The sequence below is a fragment of the Myxocyprinus asiaticus genome, chromosome 32 (genome assembly GCF_019703515.2).
Source record: "Myxocyprinus asiaticus isolate MX2 ecotype Aquarium Trade chromosome 32, UBuf_Myxa_2, whole genome shotgun sequence".
In the NCBI taxonomy this organism is placed as follows: Eukaryota; Metazoa; Chordata; class Actinopteri; order Cypriniformes; family Catostomidae; genus Myxocyprinus; species Myxocyprinus asiaticus.
In genome coordinates this window covers 4,501,142-4,522,730 of record NC_059375.1, presented here as the reverse complement: position 1 = coordinate 4,522,730, position 21,589 = coordinate 4,501,142, and the positions used below count along the sequence as shown (strand labels likewise).

Below are 21,589 nucleotides of genomic sequence, written 5' to 3'. Positions count from 1 at the left end.
GCATTCCAAATTGGGGAGAAAACAAAACTCTAAAACAGGACTGACATGCATTCAGCTGTTGTGCGAATGTAGCCTTAGTTTTATGAGACATTTTACCTAACATTTAAAAAAAAAGAGATAATTAAACTGCAAATTTTCTCCAAATTTGATTTTAATAAGCATAAAAAACTTTTTAAAAAATCTAAGTAGATGAATAGAAATATTGTTAAATTGGCATGTATCTGAAAATACTGTATAATTGTACAAAGAACAAACCAATAAAAGTACATAATTAAAACATTTATTGTTGAAACTGTTGTCATATTAGCTGCACATTGATTAGTCTTTAAAATTATTTCATGATAAACACTTGAGATATTTCACACAGAAACATAGATTTCAAGCTTATGGAAAAAATGGTCTTTCATTACACAAGAAAAACGTTACAAAATAAAATAAAAAATGCTGGCGGTTTGGAGCCCAAAGTAGAGAATCATAAAATCAAAGTAAGACTGGCAAGTTAATCCTCAAGGGGCTGTAACACTCTAAATTAATTCAGGCTTATATGTTAAAATGTGTGTAATTGCTCTTTTTTTTAATAAGGCTCATTTCCAGTTTATTTAATATCTTGTAAATGTGAGTTGTAAATCAGAGATTTTACAGTCTTGCTACATGTACCGCTGTACATATACAAAACATTCTTTTTATAACACATACAACATTACAACCTTTGATGCATATGAAAAACTTCTTCAAAAAGAAAAAAAGTTCTCTCAAAGGATTACCAAATACTACAAAAGACTTTCATGAAGGACACACATAATTTTAGCCTGTACCATGCAGTTTTTCCACTCTATGTCTCACACGTTAAGCCAAGGGACATTTGTGACTTCACAGTATATCCTGCATGTTCTCCAAAACTACACAACGCTAAACTGGAAACAGGCCAGACGCAGCACTTAAACTAATTAAATGAAGCCCCTCCAACAAAGCCTCATTAAATTCTCAATACAAGCACTGGATATGACTGTTGAAAGGTCATGTTCAACACACATGGTAAGACTGAGCCAAAACAGAAGTCATAGGTGTCACTTTAAGAGCAAAGCATGACGTACTTGCCAACTACTGATTATAAGTTCCAGGTGGTATTCATTTTGTTTTTGGGGAGATTTTTTTAGATGTATAATATTATGGAATAGAGTTCCCAAATGCATGCCCAAAAAATAGTGACATGAAGACTAGTTCATTTTATAGTTGTTAGTTGAAGAGCAAACAGTATTTAGTTAGTGCAGTTTTAACCAAAATAGGACATACAAGAAAACAGTGAGGGAATTATTTACGCCAAATATTTAACATTAATTCCAAAAAATAAAAAGCCATCACGCTCTTGTGCATCTGAGACTCACTTCTATAAATGGCAATGTTCTACCACGTGAAAAACGCTTTCACAAGTTTAGAAGAATTCTGCATACTTTGTCTTCTCCTTCCCAAAAAATGGTGGCAAAGAATAAAAATTAAGACAATCTTGCAATTTAATTGCAAAAAAAAAAAAAAAAAAAAAAAAAAAAGAGGATTAATGGGAATGGAGAACAATAATGAGAATCTTATTACTACCCCTAAGACCATGCATTGCGTCAACTGTCTCTCATGTCCCATAGTGAATTGGGCAACTTTGCCCTCAACAGCTGAATCAAGAGGGTTGCAATACGGAGCACAAATGTGATGTATAGTTTCCATCCTGCATGCCAGTGTATGGTTTCTGTAGTAACAGTCCCAGCTCATCTCGCCCCCCTTTGGCCTGGAGAGGACCTGCAGTCGCAAGCCACGACAATAGGCCGGAGTCCCAATCCGACTCAGAAGAGGCCATGGAGCAATTTAGGTTAGGAAGCAGACCAGATTCAATGCAAACAGACGCTCCAGACAAAACAGAACTGTTGGAGGCTTTACTGACAGACATCTGTGAGGTATCTTCAGGTGTCTCGACAAAATAAGGGAACAACTGTGGAGGATCATGATCCTGATGCTGCTGGAGTCGATAATCTTCGTGAAAAAACGGGAACAACCGAGGAGGGCCCGAATCAGAGGAAGGGTTAGTAGTTACCTGGGATTCTAAGGGATCTGTAAATGGTGGCCATTGATGTGATGGCTCAACATGGTCGCAAGGTTGAGTTTCAACATTGCTTAGCTGATCAACTTGATAAGGCAAAAAGTGGCCAGCGGAAGCACATGTTAATGAGGGCCACACTGGTATTTGATTTACCATCGAATGTTCTTGGGTTTGCAGTATGCCGCCTCCAGTTGGATTACTCATCTCTGTTGTAATACCCACCTTGAAGATGGGTAAACATGAAATGTTTGAAAAAACTGATGAGTAGTGTCTTAAACAGGGAGCATTGAAATCCCAGGATGGGTTTGACTTTTCACTTGGCCTCTGGCTAATCCTCCTTCTCTTGGCAAATTTTCGTCTTGGATTGAAGGACCTACAGCGCTTCCTTAAATTAACTATAGACAATGGGTAATCTGACAAGTGTGGTAATGGTAGAGGATGAGGTAATGAAAAGTAAGAGACACCACCCTTTGCAGTCCCAAATCTATCTAGGGCAGATTTGAGAGAATCCTTCACTGAAGGCAATGTTTTATGCTCCAACACCAAAAGGCCATGTCTTTCAGAAATATCGTCTTCCCCACCCTTTAGTAGCAATCTGGGAGTGTTTGAGCACATTTTTAAATCTTCATCTCGATCTTGTTTTTGATTTTTGAAGGACACAGTGTTAGGAGAAGCTTCTGTAAGACTCTTTGGAATATGAAATACAAGTCCACCATGGCCTGCTTCGCAAAGATCCTGAGAAGGTCTTGGAGTTTGTGGTAGGCATGCTCCACCAGAAACAGTATAGTCTTCTCTAAGGGAACTTGGGGTAAGCACCTGAATTTCTGAAGGTACGATAGAAGCGAGGCTCTTCAGTGTCTTTTCTATGGATTGGGCTTCTGAGGAAACGTCATGTGGGAGAAGCTCCATGTGGAGAACATTAGATTGAAGCGGAGTGGTATACATCAGCACAGGATCTCGAAGTTTCTTAATGTAAACATCTAATTTGTCTTGGTTTGAATCATGGTCAAGAACACTATGAGAGCTATTTTGCAAAGTATAAAGGTCTGAGGCGACATTACTTAGAACAGGTGGACACTGGTAAGACTCAAGATCGTGTCCTTTGTTGTCTAAATCTTGAGTGTCCAGGTCAGTAATTGGTGGTAGATGATCATCAGCGTGTTGTTCCATTTCAGTTAAATGAGTCAAAGGTGATTGAGAGCAGCCTGCCAATGACCTGAGGGAAATGGATAGACACGTGAAATTGAGAAAACAAAGAATTCTAACAAACACAATGCTTTTGTGTAAATAGGGACTTACTTCATTAGCGTTGGATCCACTTCTTTTGGATTTGAAACAAAGCTAGCATGCATGCTAGCTGTTAGTTGGTCCACTACAGCATAGTTACTATCATTTTGAACAAAAGTACGATGCATCTCAGATTGCAAGTGCTAAAAATAAAAAAACAGAACTTGATGTGACTCATCCAAACTATGCTCAAGATGTCATGAATTTCATGTACTGTAAATATAAGTTTCCTTTTAATTAATCTAAAATGGCTCATATTAATCAACATTAAAGATCTAAGATCTAACTTTTTGGAATCAATCAGTTTTGGTCAAATATGATAGCAAGGGACTTACCTCGTTCTGATCTTTGTAGGGCATGTGGCAGCACTCACAAAAGCCTGTACTTTTCTTGGTTGGCCCTCGGGGTGTGAGGTTTGGTGAAAGCGGAGCCAACAATTTATCATGGCTCCTAGATTGTTCTTCCTTTTTCCTGAATTCAAAAACACGAGTTTAAGTGACATTGTCCATTTTGTTGTATACCAACTTCTTAAAATGCCAAGAACATACCTCAAATTGTCCTTGTTAGCTTCTTGCTCCTTACTTCTATCAGGTTGTTGAGGAATGGGAGGTTCAAAAGGGCTAAATATCCCTGAGTAACTCATTGTTGGGAAATTCAAAGTCTGTGAGTACGAGGGTCTGTATTTCCTATTTACAAAACCAAAATTGTATATGATTATTAAGATAACAAGCAAGAATCTTTGAACAAAACTTCTTAATGTTTCCACTGTAGGATAAATCCAGCAATCTCTGCGTGACTCTAACAAACCCTTTCAAGATGTTTAAAAGAAAAAAATAAAATTATTCGGGCTGTCGATTTAACACGTTAATTCAGTGAACTTAATTATATAAAATATAATGCGTTTAAAAAATTAAAAGCAATTAATCATGTCGGGGACGTAATAAGTACGATTCCTGAGCAATTCAAGCTTGAAGTACCACCTGTTTTTTCTAGGGAGCATTAAGCGAAACTTCAGCTGTATAGGCAATGCACAGCTTTTACAGAAAACAAATCAACCCTTCAGCAGACAGCACCACATGAGGATGCATTCTTGCATTCAAAACACAGCTTGATGGAGCGCAAATCTGAATTTAGGAATCTCAAGACGTGTTTTTCTAAGTATTAAACTACGTTTAACTTGACAAAGCAACCTAAAAATGGTATGTTTATGACACAACGCAACCAAAGTGTGATGCATCCATCTGACGCAAGTGTACATTAATGGGTCTTTTGAAAAGCCCTCATAATAAATCTAAGACAGATTGACGAAATCGATTGCTGTGAAACGTAGGCCAATGACTGGCTTATGTTCATTAATATGCAAATAAACAATACATTGGACTCTAAAGTCACTTTTTGTATCGTCTTATCAATGCTTAACTCCTCTGCCACAATAATGTAAAGCATTTAAATGATCTGAATACTAATATATGTGTACATGAGGCTTTCTTAGCAAATATTTATAAATGCGATAATTACGATAACTTGCGATTAATCGCCACACTATGTAATTCCATTAAAAAATTTAATCAGTTGACAGCCCTAGAAATGGTATTTTGTACAAAGAAAATAAAGCCAACTTCTAAGACTATTAAGATATTTTTTATTATGATGTTATTTTAATGACAATTAAGCACATTTTCCCTCCTCAATTCTCACTACTGTAATGTGACAAATCTCAACACTTATTACTACAAAGAAAAAATTATTATAAAGTATATATCATTGTATTATTTGTTGCACTGCCTTTATTTTAACTACAAAAAATAATTGTGTCCAGAAAGAATTGCAGATTTTCATGACTGTATACAGTAACATAAGATAGAATCTTATGAGAATCATCATTGAAAATAATGAGAACTAGAAAAAGTTAAACATCTGGATGCAATACAGTAGTGAGAATTAGGGGGGAAATGTGTCAGGAGAAATTTAGGAGGAAGCATTTATAGGATACATTTCTGAAATTAGAACTAAACATTCTCAAAACACAATAGTTCCCTTCATTAGCTAACAGCTGCTGTGTGCAAAAAGATGCGCAGCAGGGGAGGGAGCGGATACCTTTCAGACCAGCCCTGGGGGACACCTAGGTTCTGTGCTATGCGTTTTGCTAATCAGCTTTGCTAAAGCAACTCAATTAAGCAAATGATAGGGACCTGGACTGAAACACTAGCCATGTTAGCAGAGGCCAGGGACATAAATACACAAAACACTTTATAATGGAAACAGTAAACTGTACATAACTGTTATAAGACAGTTAAGAGTTTTTGTAAGCATGAAAAGCTTCTTTAAAAAGTTTATTTAAAACCAGAGGTTTCCTGAAATCTTAAGATAATGAAAATATCATGATATGTTTTCATGATTTGAGACCGGTCAGTATATGAATTTTCTGAAGGGAACCTTCTAACTTGGTACATTACGTAAACATTAATAAAATAAATAAATAATAAAAAAAGGGTACTATTGCTATTCATTCAACAGATAATCAACACAACCAAAAACCATCAGGGTTCTTAGATCCGAAGTATGCACAATCATATATTGACTTTCAATGGGGCGGTTTAGCCCTTGTTCATTCATTTGTAGCGTTCCAATGTTATGTTTGGTAAGTTGAGCAAGTTAGTTCAGCAAAACGCTGCGACAAGACAGGGTGCTTACACTACTATGACAAGATATACATTTTCATTCTGTTATTAAAGCAAAATCTACCAATGCACAATATAAATATACATTTATGACACCAAAATTTCAGTAGTGGGTACCAGTACCAGTGCAATTTGACAAATGTTGATACCAATTTCGATACCACACAAAAAAATGCCAACTAATTTGAGTAAACATTGTTTCAAGTTATCAAGCATTTATTCAAGACAAGTAAACAGTAATACAATTAGAAAAAATATACTAAAAGCAGTAGAACAAATAAAAATAAATACAACAAAGATACAAATAAAGAAAACTTGAATACTTGATGCTGCTAGAACAACAAGCATTCAAGTAAACATTTAGAATTTGCAAAAGTAATGAATTGTAAGAAAAACTACTTAAATTACTGGCCTTCAATGCACTGTATGGCTTTGAATATATGAATACTTTTAAAAGCTACTAATGTTATCCAGCCAAGGGCAGTGAGTGGTTTTCTTCTTAATGTTGTTTGAATAAAATTATTGACATACTAGTCTATTAGGCTGCATTAAAATTTGATATTTTTAGACAAATCTGCTTTTTTTTGTCCCATGGTTTACATAAAAATATATATAACTGACTGTTTTAACAGCAGTAACACACCAAGACAGGCTTTGTCATGGAATTTTGAAGTGTATTCTACTGTTCAGGCATGCATCCACATTAAAGCGCTTACAGAGAACACGAGCACATACAGTAAAATGTGCATACATAAGTTTTCAGTACGTGTCCATTTTAGGACATCCTCATACCTCAGCATCAATTCTCAGCTATCAGACACCGGGGAAATGCTGATACTTCACTCCAGCGGGTCGTGTGAATGCGGCTTTCCAAATTTTTCCAACCAGTGTTCAGCACTCACACACAGCTGAATAAATGTCATATGTGAATGTCGAAGACATTGAGAAGGCAGCTTAACACCTTGTCCTAACCAGACGCGACGCAATAAGATTCCAGCGACAAGCAATCTATTTGTCCACACCAGGCGCGACATTCATACACTAAAATGAGGATAATTTACAATACATTGGTTTTTTTTAAAAAGCAATCACAGACAGAACAGTATGTTTATTGAACCTAACTCATTTTCTCGCATCAGCATCGTAATGCTTTCTATGGCAAACTCCAAGGGGATAAATACACAATCACACACATACACAGTTACTTTATGAATAGCATCCTTATTCAGACTGTTACAATTATGTCCACGTGGTACTCCTGTTGTTGTTTCGCCGATCTCCACATGACAGGGAAGCAGAGAGAAGGTCAGAATGAGCCGGTATGTTTCCTCTCTGCCATTCTGAAAATGTGTGTGTGTGTGACAGAGCTCCTACTGAAGAGAACGAGACCACAATATTCAGTAGGTGTGTGACACCCTCTGCCAAAATCAAGTTGTTCTGAACCAGCTAGTAAGATGCCGGCTTTAATATACTGTAAAAATAATAATTTTAGACCCATTTGTTGACTGCGCTGTCTGGCACGACGTTGCAGAAATAGAAACCATTCCAAAAATAGAAAGCCCTGTCATGCGTAGCGGCTGGTTAGGACAAAAACTCTTATTAACATGGAAAAGATACCTTTTATCACGTGTCGCCTCATGTCTAGTTAGGACATGGTGTCAGACCTGAAGCCTTTTTAGTCTGATGTTGTACTATCTGATTGGTGAGAACTGATGCTGAGGTATGAGGATATCCTAAAATGAACACTGTATGCCTGTCATTCATTCAAACAGTGTACCAAAATTAGGAAATAAAGAGATCTTTACGTTTTTTTTGTTGTTTGTGTAGCTTCTAGATCTACTCTCTTTTTCTTTTGTCCTGTTAACGAGATCAACCAGTGGTTGTCTTGCGATCGACTAGTCATTTGTGAATACTTTTCATTCTAATATTATTTATCTGATTAACAAACCTCCCTCATCCCTTCCTTTCTTCAGTCCAGTAAGGAGATGAAACAGATCAATTACCTGAAATAGCATCTAACTAGAGTGACAGTAGGGTAAAGAAAGCAAGGCAGAGGGGTAAAACTCACCGGCTAGAATCCTCCACCTTCAGATAAGGTCCCCTCAAGACCCCAGCTGTATAAAGACAGAGCTGTATTAACACTAGAGCAAACGCCACATTTACACTCAGGTTTACAGGTATAGAAGTGCACATCATACTAAAGCTTATATGTACTATGTGTTTATGTAGTTGACAAACCTTTAACACGTGGAGCTGATCCTTTACTGCCTTTATTCTGTTTGAAAAAACAAAACAAAAGTGTGTGAAATATTCTATGAATAATAAACTCATTTCTGACATCAAAAGCACAGTGGAATTAATTTAAAATACCTCAGCTGTCTTCCTTTTCTGATTCAGGTGAGCAATAAACTTCAGGAACTCTGTCATTTATGTTAAGAAAAACATTAACACACATTCACACTGCAGTCAAAAGAAAATGTAATAATGACCGCCTTTAATTTATTTCTAAAATTCTTGAACTTTCAAAATAAACCACACTTCTGCTGCTCTCTAGTGTTGACTTGTGGTCAACAGTGAATAGACAGTTAATGAGCACACTGTGATGTGTCTGAAAGGAATCGCTGTGATGTATTTTTAACTATATACTCTAATTATTTTAGTTATTTTTAACTAAACTATTTAACTATTATTTAACTATTTTATAATGAACAAAAACAGGACAGGACAGCAATGGAATGTGATGAAGAATGAAAATGTTTGACAAATGACAAGGCTCATTCTGTGAAAATTCATTTCTCAAACAGATCTCCAGAATAAAAAGAAATAGAGATATCTATATTACAACATTCAAAACAGACATCTTTAAATTTGAGCAGTTTAACTGGCAACTGCAGGTTTAAGAATTAGTGCAATTATAGTGTAAATTATAAGAATTAGTGCAAGTTATTTAAACCATTTAAGAATTAGTGGACACAGAATGTAAGTGCTAAACTTCGCACACTCATGTGACAGCAGGCGAATGAAAGGATACGATCTACGTTCACGATCTTGACGCCCCAAGAGCGAGCATTAGCCAGCACACTGCCCTTACACTTCTCCTGCAACATAAACACTCAACAGTCAACACCACCACCATCATTAAAACATAATGATTCCATGATTCGATTCATTCCATAATATTGCATCATCATAGTGAGCCATTTTAAAAATCATTTAGTAATCAAAATTGATCACTAAAATCATTTTAAACACCCAGCCATTTTGAGAATTACTACATGTTTTGGAACAAGGCAGTAAAATAGTGATATTGATGGAAACCACTTTCTTTCATTGTATTGTCTGTCATATAGTCATGTTCAGAACCTCAAATACTTTTTTGGACTATTGGACATTAGGTACAACATATTGTTGCTGGCTACACGTGCTATCGGAACTATCGTGAATACGATTTTACCACTCAGAAGTTGCACATGTACAACCCCTGAAGTCATAATTACGACTGTGAAACGCTGTGATAATTCTGATACCCAAGTTTCCGAGTTGGGAGAAGACGTAAGCTTTGAACATGGCAGAGGACTATTTCGTTAGAAAATGACAGGATTTGTATTAATATTTCTAAGAACAGCTAATTGTTAGCACTTGCCATTTCGGTCATATACATTTATGTATACTGAGCAACCATTTGGTGAACGTTGTTCATTTTTACAGCCTGAAAATAGTTTGAAAATGTAATTATCAGCAAGCAAACTGAGTAAAATTTATTAAGGTGTCAAAATAAATGTTCCTTAAGAAATGTGCATTACCAAACCTGGCGTTGTCCATGTTGCCAGTTCTTTCAGAAAACAAAGCACTTGGACGCAACAACTGTAATTACCACTTCAAAAGTGGAAAAGTAGGATAATTCCGAAAGCACACAAAAGTAGCATAAACGTAATATAATCATAAAGGGTTTCTCTGTAAATGAACATTACGTTTTCTGCATACACCGTGATGGTATTTTACAGTTTAACATGACAACAAGCAATGTTAATCCTGTCATGTGCTGATGTAATCAACTGTGTGACATCACAAATGTAATGAAGTAGAAAACAAGTCATCTTTGCAGTTTGGTTGTCATAAGAGCTTTCAATCGGTTGACATTTTTATTTGAATTATATTGTGTGCTGATTTATCAAATTAATCGCAATTAATTGCACACCAATATTTACTGAGAAAGGACACCAAATAAAGGTAATTTAGAATAATTAAAACAATTATAAATATAATATATAGGCTTAATAAGTATTATAATTCAGATCATTAAAATACATTACAATATATTGTGGCAACAGACAAGTATTTAGAAATTTAAAAATAAAAGCATTTATAAAATACAAAAAGTGGCTTTACAAGTAAAAACATTGTGGGGAAAATTCACTAAACAGTTGCGCCACTTTTGCGTGTGGTATTTCAGTATCTTAGCCACTAACCACCCACAATCTAGTTTAAGTAGTCACAATCAGCGCTGAAATTGGGCTGCATCTTGTGAATTTAAATTAATTAATTGTCCTTCTTTTCTGCGCAAACATGACTCCTTTATATGTAAATTGGGCTTATTAAAGATTGCGCTTATTTCTCAAAAGTTTTGCAATTTACATTACGCTATTACCGTCAGACGAAAGCAGGAGATAAAATTTTAAGAGATGTTTGTGTACATTTTATATTGATCATATCAGCAGTATTTTAGCAAATAATGATCAAATGATGGAGAAGAGCGTTATAACCTGACATATACACCGATCAGCCACAACATTAAAACCACCTGCCTAATTTTGTGTAGGTCCCCCTCGTGCTGCCAAAACAGCACCAACCCGCATCTCAGAATAGCATTCTGAGATGATATTCTTCTCAACACAATTGTACAGAGCGGTTATCTGAGTTACTGTAGACTTTGTCAGTTCGAACCAGTCTGGCCATTCTCCGTTGACCTCTCTCAACAACAATGTGTTTCCATCTGCAGAACTGCCCCTCACTGGATGTTTTTTGTTTTTGGCACCATTCTGAGTAAATTCTAGACTGTTGTGTGTGAAAATCCCAGGAGATCAGCAGTTTCAGAAATACTCAAACCAGCCCGTCTGACACCAACAATCATGCCACGGTCCAAATAACTGAGATCAAATTTTTTCCCCATTAACTGAAGCTCCTGACCCGTATTTGTATGATTTTATACACTGCACTGCTGCCACACGATTGGCTGATTAGATAATTGCATAGATGATTGTTGGTGCCAGACAGGCTGGTTTGAGTATTCCTATAACCATTATAACCAAAGTATTTCTGATCTCCTGGGATTTTAAAGCACAACAGTCTCTAGAATTTACTCAGAATGGTGCCAAAATCAAAAAACATTCAGTGAGCGGCAGTTCTGCGGACGGAAACACATTGTTGATGAGAGAGGTCAACAGAATGACCAGACTGGTTCAAACTGACAAAGTCTACGGTAACTCAGATAACCGCTCTGTACAATTGTGGTGAAGAATATAATATCAGAATGCTATTCTGAGATGCGGGTTGGTGCTGTTTTTGGCGGCACGAGGGGGATCTACACAATATTAGGCAGGTGGTTTTAATGTTGTGGCTAATCGGTGTATCTAGATGTGCGGTGTAGTTAAGCAAACTTTTGGCATATTAAAGAGATGATTCAGGTGTCTGGATCACAGTAGTGCAGTGATGCTGTTCAGTTCTGCCAAAGTGTGTCAGATAACAGTGGTCTGCTGTATAGCACTCAGGATCGGCCCACAAGATCAGAATTACACTTGCAAATTGCTTTCTGCAGCGATTTTGTGGGCGCGTTTGCGCCGTTGCCTGACCTGCATAATTGTTTTAGTGAATAAGGCACTAAACTAGCACAGACAGCGTGTGCAAATAACTGGTGCTTGTACTGGGTGCAATTAACTCTTAAGGAATCCCCCTGTTTGATTTATTTCCATCTCATTGAACATAACCCTATTATTGGCCTACTTCCCTCTGCTCTATTTTTAAATGTTGTTCTACATGTATGTACTTGTGCTTTAGACTAACGCTTTTGGAGCATCTCACTTTGGTTGTGTTGTGTCTTACTAGTTTTCAGCACCTCATCATAAACACTGTGTTTTTAGGATGCTGTGTCGAGTTAAACAGTTCGAAACTTAAAAAAAAAAAAAAAAAAAAACTGTCTTGAGATCCCTACATTCTGCTGTGCTCTGTTCCAACTGTCATTGAGCGCAAGAGTGCGTCATCTGCGGAAGGCTGTGCTGCCTGCTCGGTGGTTTGAAGAGGAGTGCTGCCTGTACAGCTGGAGCGTTGACTGCCCCCTACTGCATCAAGATGGTACATCAAGCTTGAACTGATCTGATGGTAAGAATATTCCTTATTATGGAATTTCCGTACAGGTTGGGGGGCATGATCAACTGCATTTTTTTCATATAATTGGTTAAAATCGACAGCCCTAGTTTCAATAAATTTTGCATTGGGGGGGGGGGGGAGGTTTTGAGTTCTGAAACTTACAGTATGTTTTATTCAGAACAATGAAATCTTACATGTCAAAAGAGGAAGGAAAATTTAATTCCTCATGTCATGACCCCTATAAGGTTTTAGAATCAAAATTTTTATATAAATCCACACTGCTACGCTTTAAAGTTAGTTTCAATCAACCACTTATATGCAAGTCAAAGGACATAATTTCTATTCTAAAACTGAGTGAGACTTACATTGTTGTGAATGACTTTTTCCAGCAACGCTTTTCCACGACTTCCACAAACCTTAAGGAGAAAAAACATTTAAAAACCTTTATTAGCTGTCAGTTGACCATGCTGATCAAAAGCTTCTAGAAGTTTCACTAGATGTTTCAGAGCTACCAGCTCTTCTCATTACCAGACTCATTACTATGGTACTTTTCATAATGAATATTGCTTCAAAGCAGCTTTATAGAGAATAGTGTCTTAATACTCCCATTTAATGATCATTCACATGCGAGTCAAGTAATTTTTATTTGTATTGCCCTTTTGACATCACACATAGTTTCAAACCAGCTTTGTAGAAAATTATGCTATAACATAAAATGAAGCTGTAATGCCTAAGAGTCATCATTGTTTGAGAACAATGGCATTTAATGAGCAGACTATTCTCACCCGCATTTCAGTCTATTATAAAACAGATAGTTCCGACTCTAAATATAGGGCCCTATGATTTCTGCGATGCGGAAAACACAGACAGAATCCAGTCATAAAAACGGAATTAACTATAAAACAGGGAATGTCACGGAATTTGAGATATTTGGGATAAAATGTGAATAAATGCACAGTCAAATTTAAATTATGATATGACTTAGTGTGATGATTAAACCACAAAAGGCTGAGACTTCATTAAACAAATATACGGTCTGCATGAGCTGAACGCTTCAACAGAAAGTGTACACGAGAAGCCACTACTAATACACTAACCACATCATTAACATTACGTGCGCTCTGTTTGTGTATTTTATTTATTATTTTCTCCCCAATTTGGAAAGCCCAATTCCCAATGCGCTCTATCAATCCTGGTGGCGGAGGACGAATCTCAGTTGCCTCTGTATCTGAGACAGTCAATCCGCACATCTTATCACACGGCTTGAGCGCGTTACCGTGGAGACTTCACGCTATTCTCCACGGCATCCACACACATCTCACCATGCGCCCCACTGAAAGCGAGAACCACACATTATAGCCACCACGAGGAGGTTAACCCATGTGACTCTACTGGGCCAATTTGGTTGCTTAGGAGACCTGGCTGGAGTCACTCAGCACGCCCTGGATTCGAACTTGCGACTCCAGGGGTGGTAGTCAGTCTTTACTTGCTGAGCAACCCAGGCCCCTCTTCTGTTTGTGTATTAATGACAAAGAGCAGAGCAATTTATTCACTGTAAAGTGTAGCACATGCAAACAACATATTTATATAATTCAATCATAGCTTTTTGAAGTTTAATAAGCAAGTTAGCCCATACAGCAAACTGCTTTTCCGGAGGTGAGAAGTGAAATCGTCAAAAACATTTGGTTTCCCGCCAAAATAAAATCTCCATTTAACTTGATGCATGAAATTGACAAAAATGCGACAGAAATATATTACTTCTGTATATTAACATGTAATATTCAATGTAGAAGTATACCGATCACCATTCTGATATTATAGAATAGCATTCTGAGATTTATATTCTTCTCAACACAATTGTACAGAGCGGTTATCTGAGTTACTGTAGACTTTGTCAGTTCAAACCAGTCTGGCCATTCTCCGTTGACCTCTCTCATCAACAATGCGTTTCCATCCAGAGAACTGCCCCTCACTGGATGTTTTTTGTTTTGGCACCATTCGGAGTAAATTCTAGAGACTGTTGTGCATGAAAATCCCAGGAGATCAGCAGTTACGGAAATACTCAAACCAGCCCATCTGGCACCAACGATCATCCATGCGATTATCTAATCAGCCAATCGTGTGGCAGCAGTACAGTGCATAAAATCATGCAGATACGGGTCAGGAGCTTCAGTTAATGTTCACAACAACCATCAGAATGGGCAAAAATGTGATCTCAGTGATTTCGACTGCAGCATGATTGTTGGTGCCAGATGGGCTGGTTTGAGTATTTCTGTAACTGCTGATCTCCTGGGATTTTCACACACAACAGTCTCTAGAATTTACTCCGAATGGTGCCAAAAACAAAAAACATCCGGTGAGCAGCAGTTTTGTGGATGGAAATGCCTTGTTGATGAGAGAGGCCAGCAGAGAATGGCCAGACTGGTTCGAACTGACATAGTCTACGGTAACTCAGATAACCGCTCTGTACAATTGTGGTGAGAAGAATAGAACCTCAAATGCTATTCTGAGATACGGGTTGGTGCTGTTTTGGCGGCACGAGGGGGACCTACACATTATTAGGCAGGTGGTTTTAATGTTATGGCTGATCGGTGTAGTAGTAATAATGTAAAATTCTGGGTTTTGTATTGTGCTGTGAGGATCAGTATAGAAGCTCTTTATTTGATAAAATAATGCAAAAAAATAAAAAAAATAATGCAATGGCATGTTGAAAGTAATTGTTCTGCTCTCATTTAATAAAGATTCTATGAATTCATTCGATTAGAACACCCTTTAGTAATGAAGAAATCACTTCAATGTGCAGCTTCAGGTGTCGTATAGCTTTATTATTAGACAGCTCTCTGGAACACTTGATTGTGATTGGTCAATGGCAGCTGTGGATTCTGTGGTCAAACATTTTAGTAGCCAATAATGAGAGCTATAATGGACTGTATATTTATAGCTGTGCTCATTTCATGTCTCTTGTATTACTCCACACTTTTTCTTCTCACATAATAAAAGCATTTACACTCAAATCTTTTTTGTCCATGTATTTACTTATTTGGTAAGGAGCCATGTAAGAAACAGGATACTGTACAAGTCAGAGCAGCAAAATAAACTCCTTCAGATTTTGACCTCTTACAAAAAAAAAGACAGGGTAAATACCAAAGGTTTGGTGGTTCCACAATGTTTTCCTCCAGGTCCAGTAGACTGACTATCAGCCAGGAAATCACAGAGAGCTTCTTTAACGCCTGTCACAACCACGTTCACATCCTTATTGAGGAAACTGTCCACTTTCTAAACACAGACAGGATATGTTTGATTAGTTAAAATCATGTTTTATATAAAGTAGTTCTACTGTTACAACAATTCCCTTGTTCTCCTTCATATGTACTGAAGATATTTAACAGGATGAATATGTCTCACCCCTCCCAATCGGCTGATGATGTCAGTAAGGGTAACAGTCTGATGTTTCTTCACCTCATGCAGGTAGAAGGATTTGCCCTTCACACCAGCACACACATCTGCACTCATTTTACAGCTGAAAAACATTCATGAGTTTGTTTATATGCTTATATTCCACTATGGGGGCGATTTATGCCACTCAAAAATAATCTGAGAAATTAAACAATTTTATACAATTATTATTTATTTAAAAAATATACACACTGGCTGCCAGAAGTTTGGAATAATCTACAGATTTTGCTCTTATGGAAAGAAACTGGTACTTTTATTCACCAAAGTGGCATTCAACTGATCACAATGTATAGTCAGGACATTAATAACATGAAAAATTACTAAAAAATTACTACTACAATTTGAAAAAATGTTCAGAAATTCTTAAACTATTTCAAAGAGTTCTCTCCACACGCAGCAATGACAGCTTTGCAGATCCTTGGCATTCTAGCTGTCAGTTTGTCCAGATACTCAGGTGACATTTCACCCCACACTTCCTGTAGCACTTGCCATAGATGTGACTGTCTTGTTGGACACTTCTCACAAACTTTACAGTCTAGCTGATCCCACAAAAGCTCAATGGGGTTAAGATCCATAACACTTTTCCAATTATCTGTTGTCAAATGTCTGTGTTTCTTTGCCCACTCTAACCTTTTCTTTTTGTTTTTCTGTTTCAAAAGTGGCTTTTTCTTTGCAATTCTTGCCATAAGGCCTGCACCCCTGAGTCTTCTCTTTACTGTTGTACATGAAACTGGTGTTGAGCGGGTAGAATTCAATGAAGCTGTCAGCTGAGGACATGTGAGGTGTCTATTTCTCAAACTAGAGACTCTGATGTACTTATCCTCTTGTTTAGTTGTACATCTGGTCTTCCACATCTCTTTCTGTCCTTGTTAGAGTCAGTTGTCCTTTGTCTTTGAAGACTGTAGTGTACACCTTTTATGAAATCTTCAGTTTTTTGGCAATTTCAAGCATTGTATAGCCTTCACTCCTCAAAACAATGATTGACTGATGAATTTCTAGAGAAAGCTGTTTCTTTTTTGCCATTTTTGACCTAATATTGACCTTAAGACATGCCAGTCTATTGCATACTGTGGCAACTCAAAAACAAACACAAAGACAATGTTAAGCTTCATTTAATGAACCAAATAACTTTCAACTGTGTTTGATATAATGGCAAGTGATTTTCTAGTACCAAATGATCAATTTAGCATGATTACTCAAGGATAAGGTGTTGGAGTGATGGCTGCTAGAAATGGGGCCTATCTAGATTTGATCAAAAATGACTTTTTTCAAATATTGATGTTGCTGTTTTTTTACATCAGTAATATCCTGACTATACTTTGTGATCCGTTGAATTAAAGTACCAATTTCCTTCCCAAACAGCAAAATCTGTTCATTATTCCAAACTTTTGGCCGCCGGTGTATATAATAATTAAAATACTTATAATATTACATAAAAAATAAATAAAAAAATATGAATATTAAATTACAATTATGGATTAATTGTTGATTGTTTTTCATTATTATAAGTATACATATGATATAAAACAATAATTCGATTAGAAAAACAAACACTGAATAAACAATATTCAATTTAACAACTGATAATATTCAAAAGATTTAAAAAAGTTGTTTTTAATAAGCATTTACGATATAATTCACAACTGCATTTTTGATTCGTCTATTGTACTTTTCTGTTATCTATTGTTTTGTAATTCGTTTCGTAAATTAGTATCAAGTGCCACAAATGGACATCATAGTACTCAACTTATCTACATTATAAACACATTGATCTACGTGCAGCTCGTGTTTTGTCAATACTAATTTATAATAATATTATGTGAAATTATCGATAATAACTGATGTCCAAAAGCCATGCTAGAACAAATAACCATGGTATGTACAAGTTAAGACGTGTAACATAGTGACAACATGGTAACATAAGGTTTTACCATGTCATGGTATATCCATCTGATACCAAGGGGAAACCGTTATGAATTAATTTGTGTGATTTTAGTGTTTATTCTCTCAATCAAACTGAGTTGATTATACGCACGTCAACAACAGCCACAAAACTACACCATAACGACAGTACTGGTAAATATGTTTGTCTTACCTTTAATGGTGTTCTTTGCTGATATAAAAACGAAAGGTCTAAAGCATTAAACCCGTAAAGTAACGTCACATGTGTCGCTTTTAATCGATATTTATATCTCGCCTTTATTCTGTTTGTGTAGAAAGGTCTTTTCAAATAGCCCTCCTGAATCTCTTCTTCACTTACTCGCTGTCTGCTGTAGCGCACTGTTACTCATTATCGCCTCCTTCCGGCGTGACCCGCACTCACACTATATGCCATACAGTGGCCAACAAAACACCACAAAAAGTGCACGTTTTAAATTTTGCCTTTCGATGACAGAAAAAAACAACGACTTAACAAAAATGACTAGTATATATCACAAAGTATGATGATAATAAACTTCCAACGTAAGTTTGCATATTAAAAAAAGCAACTTAAATAAGTTTATTTACTTAAAAAATATTTACATTTAAATAGAAATACTGTATGAATGTGCACTGTGGCACATAAGCAACTGGAATGCAATACTATGCATCTTATCTGGTTTATGTCATGCTGACTACATCATACAGAGACAGAACATGAGGGAAATTCACTTGTGTAAGGCTGGACTCACCTGCACATTTTTTCTATTTATATTTTTGAATGTTGCTATTATACAGTACAGCATATCTCTAAATTAGTTAATTAATAATTAACCAAACCAGTGATGTAATCATTTCAACATGCCTCTAGCTGCTTCTCTTTCGAGGTGTTTTTCACACAAAATTGTCTAGAAATGATTTATGAATACAACCATGATTGCATGTATCTAAAGGGGTGACTACAGGTCAAACTCATGCCAACAACACTGTAACTGTTGGTCCTGCCACTATTAGTTTGTATCCTACATAGAGACATCCACAAGGTGTATGCTATCTCATTCATTAGTATTAGTAAAATAATTTTCAATATACGTGTTTCATTCTATTGTACCTCTGACCATAATGTTAAATCAACTAAATTCTTTTCAGGACCTTATGGTTTGTTTTACTTTTTCCTGTAGTATTATGGAGGCAAATGCATTTCAGATAGCACAAAGTGGTATTATAAAGACTGAGAATTAGGTTTATACAGAACATTTCAACATTTAAAGTTGCTATACCACCAAAACACATGTAGTTAAAAGGCATATGTTTGAATATATAGTTTGAGGTTAGTTCTGTGTTGTATTTGGGCCCTTGATTAGGTCATAAAATAAACTTTGAAATGTGGGCATAGAATTTTAATCTAAGACTGAACAAAATGATCTGAGACTGCCCAGAGTGCACACATACATCACACAGATGGCTATTTGATGTGTGTTTACATTTGGAAGATGTAAACACACACAACATTGTTTTTTAATGTTGTTTGCTCATCTGCAATACGTCTATAAATGTATGTCAACTAGTATGTCTTGGATATCAATAAGCAGATGTTAATTAGACTGCGATCCAAAAGATCCAAAACAGACATCTCGGAGATGTACGTGTAATATCTGGGTAAGGACATTATCTATTACAGTATCTACATGTTTTATTAACTTCTCCTTGTCTTTTGAATAGCCATTCACCACAAAATATTAAAACGATTAAAAGAAAAATTCTATAAAACAGAATTAACAGAACTATTCTGATAACAGAACTATTAGATATCAAAAATATTTCGAAGACACAATAAGAGGGATCCAAGAAAATGAAGGAAGAAAGTCTCATGGTAAACCAAATCATTCATCAGAGATGTCACAACCAGCTCAGATACGTGGCAAATTAAAGGAGGACACAGTGAATCTAATGGTTTAAGTACATTGAAATAGGTTTATTAAATCAAATAATGAATAATTTGCAAACTGTAAGCAGTGAATTTATCTGTGGTGTCTGCAAATGCAAATCATCAGTGCTGATTTAAAGCATTTATTCAATTAAAGCATAATTTTACATTTGTGTTTGGTATGAACCAAATACCAATGTCCAGTGAAATTTTTTGGAAAGATTAATTTTTTTAAATGTCTTGTCTTGAATTCATTTTGACACTAAACACCAGATCAACACCAGAATGCACGTCAAATCCATACTGAAGGCTTCCCCATGTCTGATTTGCGGCTCTTATGGTCCCACTGGCTCCGGCCACGCATGGTAACCATATACTCTCTGGGTTTGCGATCACAGTGCATCCTGCTAGAATTGCCGTTAATTTGTTGATGAATGTAGGCTACTAAAGCCTCCTGCTTCACCTGGGGTTGTTGGAACTCCTGGTGGAGTGCTTGACATTCCTGTCTACTTCCACCGCTGACCTGAAAATATGATGGTGCTAAAGGGGTGGCAGAATTCCATGAGAAGAGGTCACTTCCAAAACCATCTCCACTTCCAGCACCACTTCCCCCTGCTGCTGTTGTAGGCTGTACTGGGTCAGCAGGTAGTGGAACAAGCTGATATTCATCCTGGTCCTGGCTGAAGCGATGTCTCAAGCACAGGAGGTCCAGCATTGTGCCCACACCCAAGTGAAGCATTTCCCAAATATTGAGAAGAAGACAGAGCAGTGTCACACAGTACATGATAAGCAGGAAGATAGTCTTCTCTGTTGGTCGAGAAATGAAGCAATCCACACTGTGTGGACAAGGCTCGTCTGAGCACACGAATCGAGATGGCACGGAAAACCCATAGAGAGCGTACTGACCCGCCAGAAAGCCAACTTCCAGAGCTGAGCGTGCTAGAAGCTGAAGTGCATAGCCTCGCATGAGTCCATCTCTTTGTATTCGCATCCGACCGTCATGCCGTGTCTTACCGCTCTCACTTGTAAAGGATACTCCACGCCCCTCTGGAGCCCTGTCACTTCCGTTCTCTACTTCAGTGCTATTGTAGATTGTTGGGTCCTCGTCCAGATCATCCTCTGCTTCTTCAATCCCAGGGTACTCCCGTTGACTTCTGAGACATAATTTCTTAGAATACCCATCCTTCTTGTCTTCCTCCAACTGAGCAATTTTATTTGCGGCATATCCAAGATACATTAGTGATGGAGTGGCCACCACAATGATTTGACAGACCCAGAAGCGGACGTGAGACAGTGGAGCGAATGAGTCATAGCAGATGTTCTCACAGCCTGGTTGGCCTGAGTTGCAGATGAATTTGCTTTGTTCATCATAGTAGATGGATTCACCACCCACCGCGGTCAGTACAATGCGAAAGACAATAAGAACCGTCAGCCATATCTTTCCAACAAAGGTGGAGTGGTTGTGGATCTCCTCCAGTAGTCGGGTCAGGAAGCTCCAGCTCATGGTGTCTCCAGCCTCTAGTGGCAGTCCTCCATCAAAAGAAATCAACCAATACACTGGAAAAGAGAAAAGATTACAATTATGACTGCCATGATTAACTCATTGTGAAAACCGGTGATTACAGCAGTGAACGAAATTAACTTGTTTGCCCACCAGCCAAAGCAGCTGGTGAATGCCCAGTTTTTCCAATTCAAATATATATATATATATATATATATATATATATATATATATATATATATATATATATATGCGCAGGTAACAGTTCAAATGATATTTAATGGAATATAGAGTGGTTAAACACAGCAGACAATCCAACAGCAAGAGTAATCCAAATGGTGATGATGATGAAGATGACGACGAAGCTT

General features: G+C 37.0%; 2 protein-coding genes across 2 annotated transcripts; both read right to left on the bottom strand.

Moving 5' to 3' along the window:
• Positions 1–305: 305 nt before the first annotated feature.
• Positions 306–18,117, bottom strand: dbf4b (DBF4 zinc finger B). The gene is made up of 12 exons (XM_051666953.1): positions 17,969–18,117; positions 15,823–15,937; positions 15,562–15,693; positions 12,783–12,833; positions 9,086–9,152; positions 8,425–8,474; positions 8,293–8,329; positions 8,123–8,168; positions 3,922–4,059; positions 3,709–3,844; positions 3,386–3,516; positions 306–3,302 (listed from the first exon to the last, which is right to left on the bottom strand). Exons 2-12 carry the CDS (start codon positions 15,928–15,930, stop codon positions 1,670–1,672), a joined length of 2,529 nt encoding a protein of 842 aa, XP_051522913.1. The 5' UTR covers positions 15,931–15,937; positions 17,969–18,117; the 3' UTR covers positions 306–1,669.
• A 1,895-nt stretch (positions 18,118–20,012) lies between these two features.
• LOC127422858 (gap junction gamma-1 protein-like) lies at positions 20,013–21,224 on the bottom strand. Its single transcript, XM_051666670.1, has one exon. It carries the CDS (start codon positions 21,222–21,224, stop codon positions 20,013–20,015), a length of 1,212 nt encoding a protein of 403 aa, XP_051522630.1.
• Between the last annotated feature and the right edge of the window lie 365 nt (positions 21,225–21,589).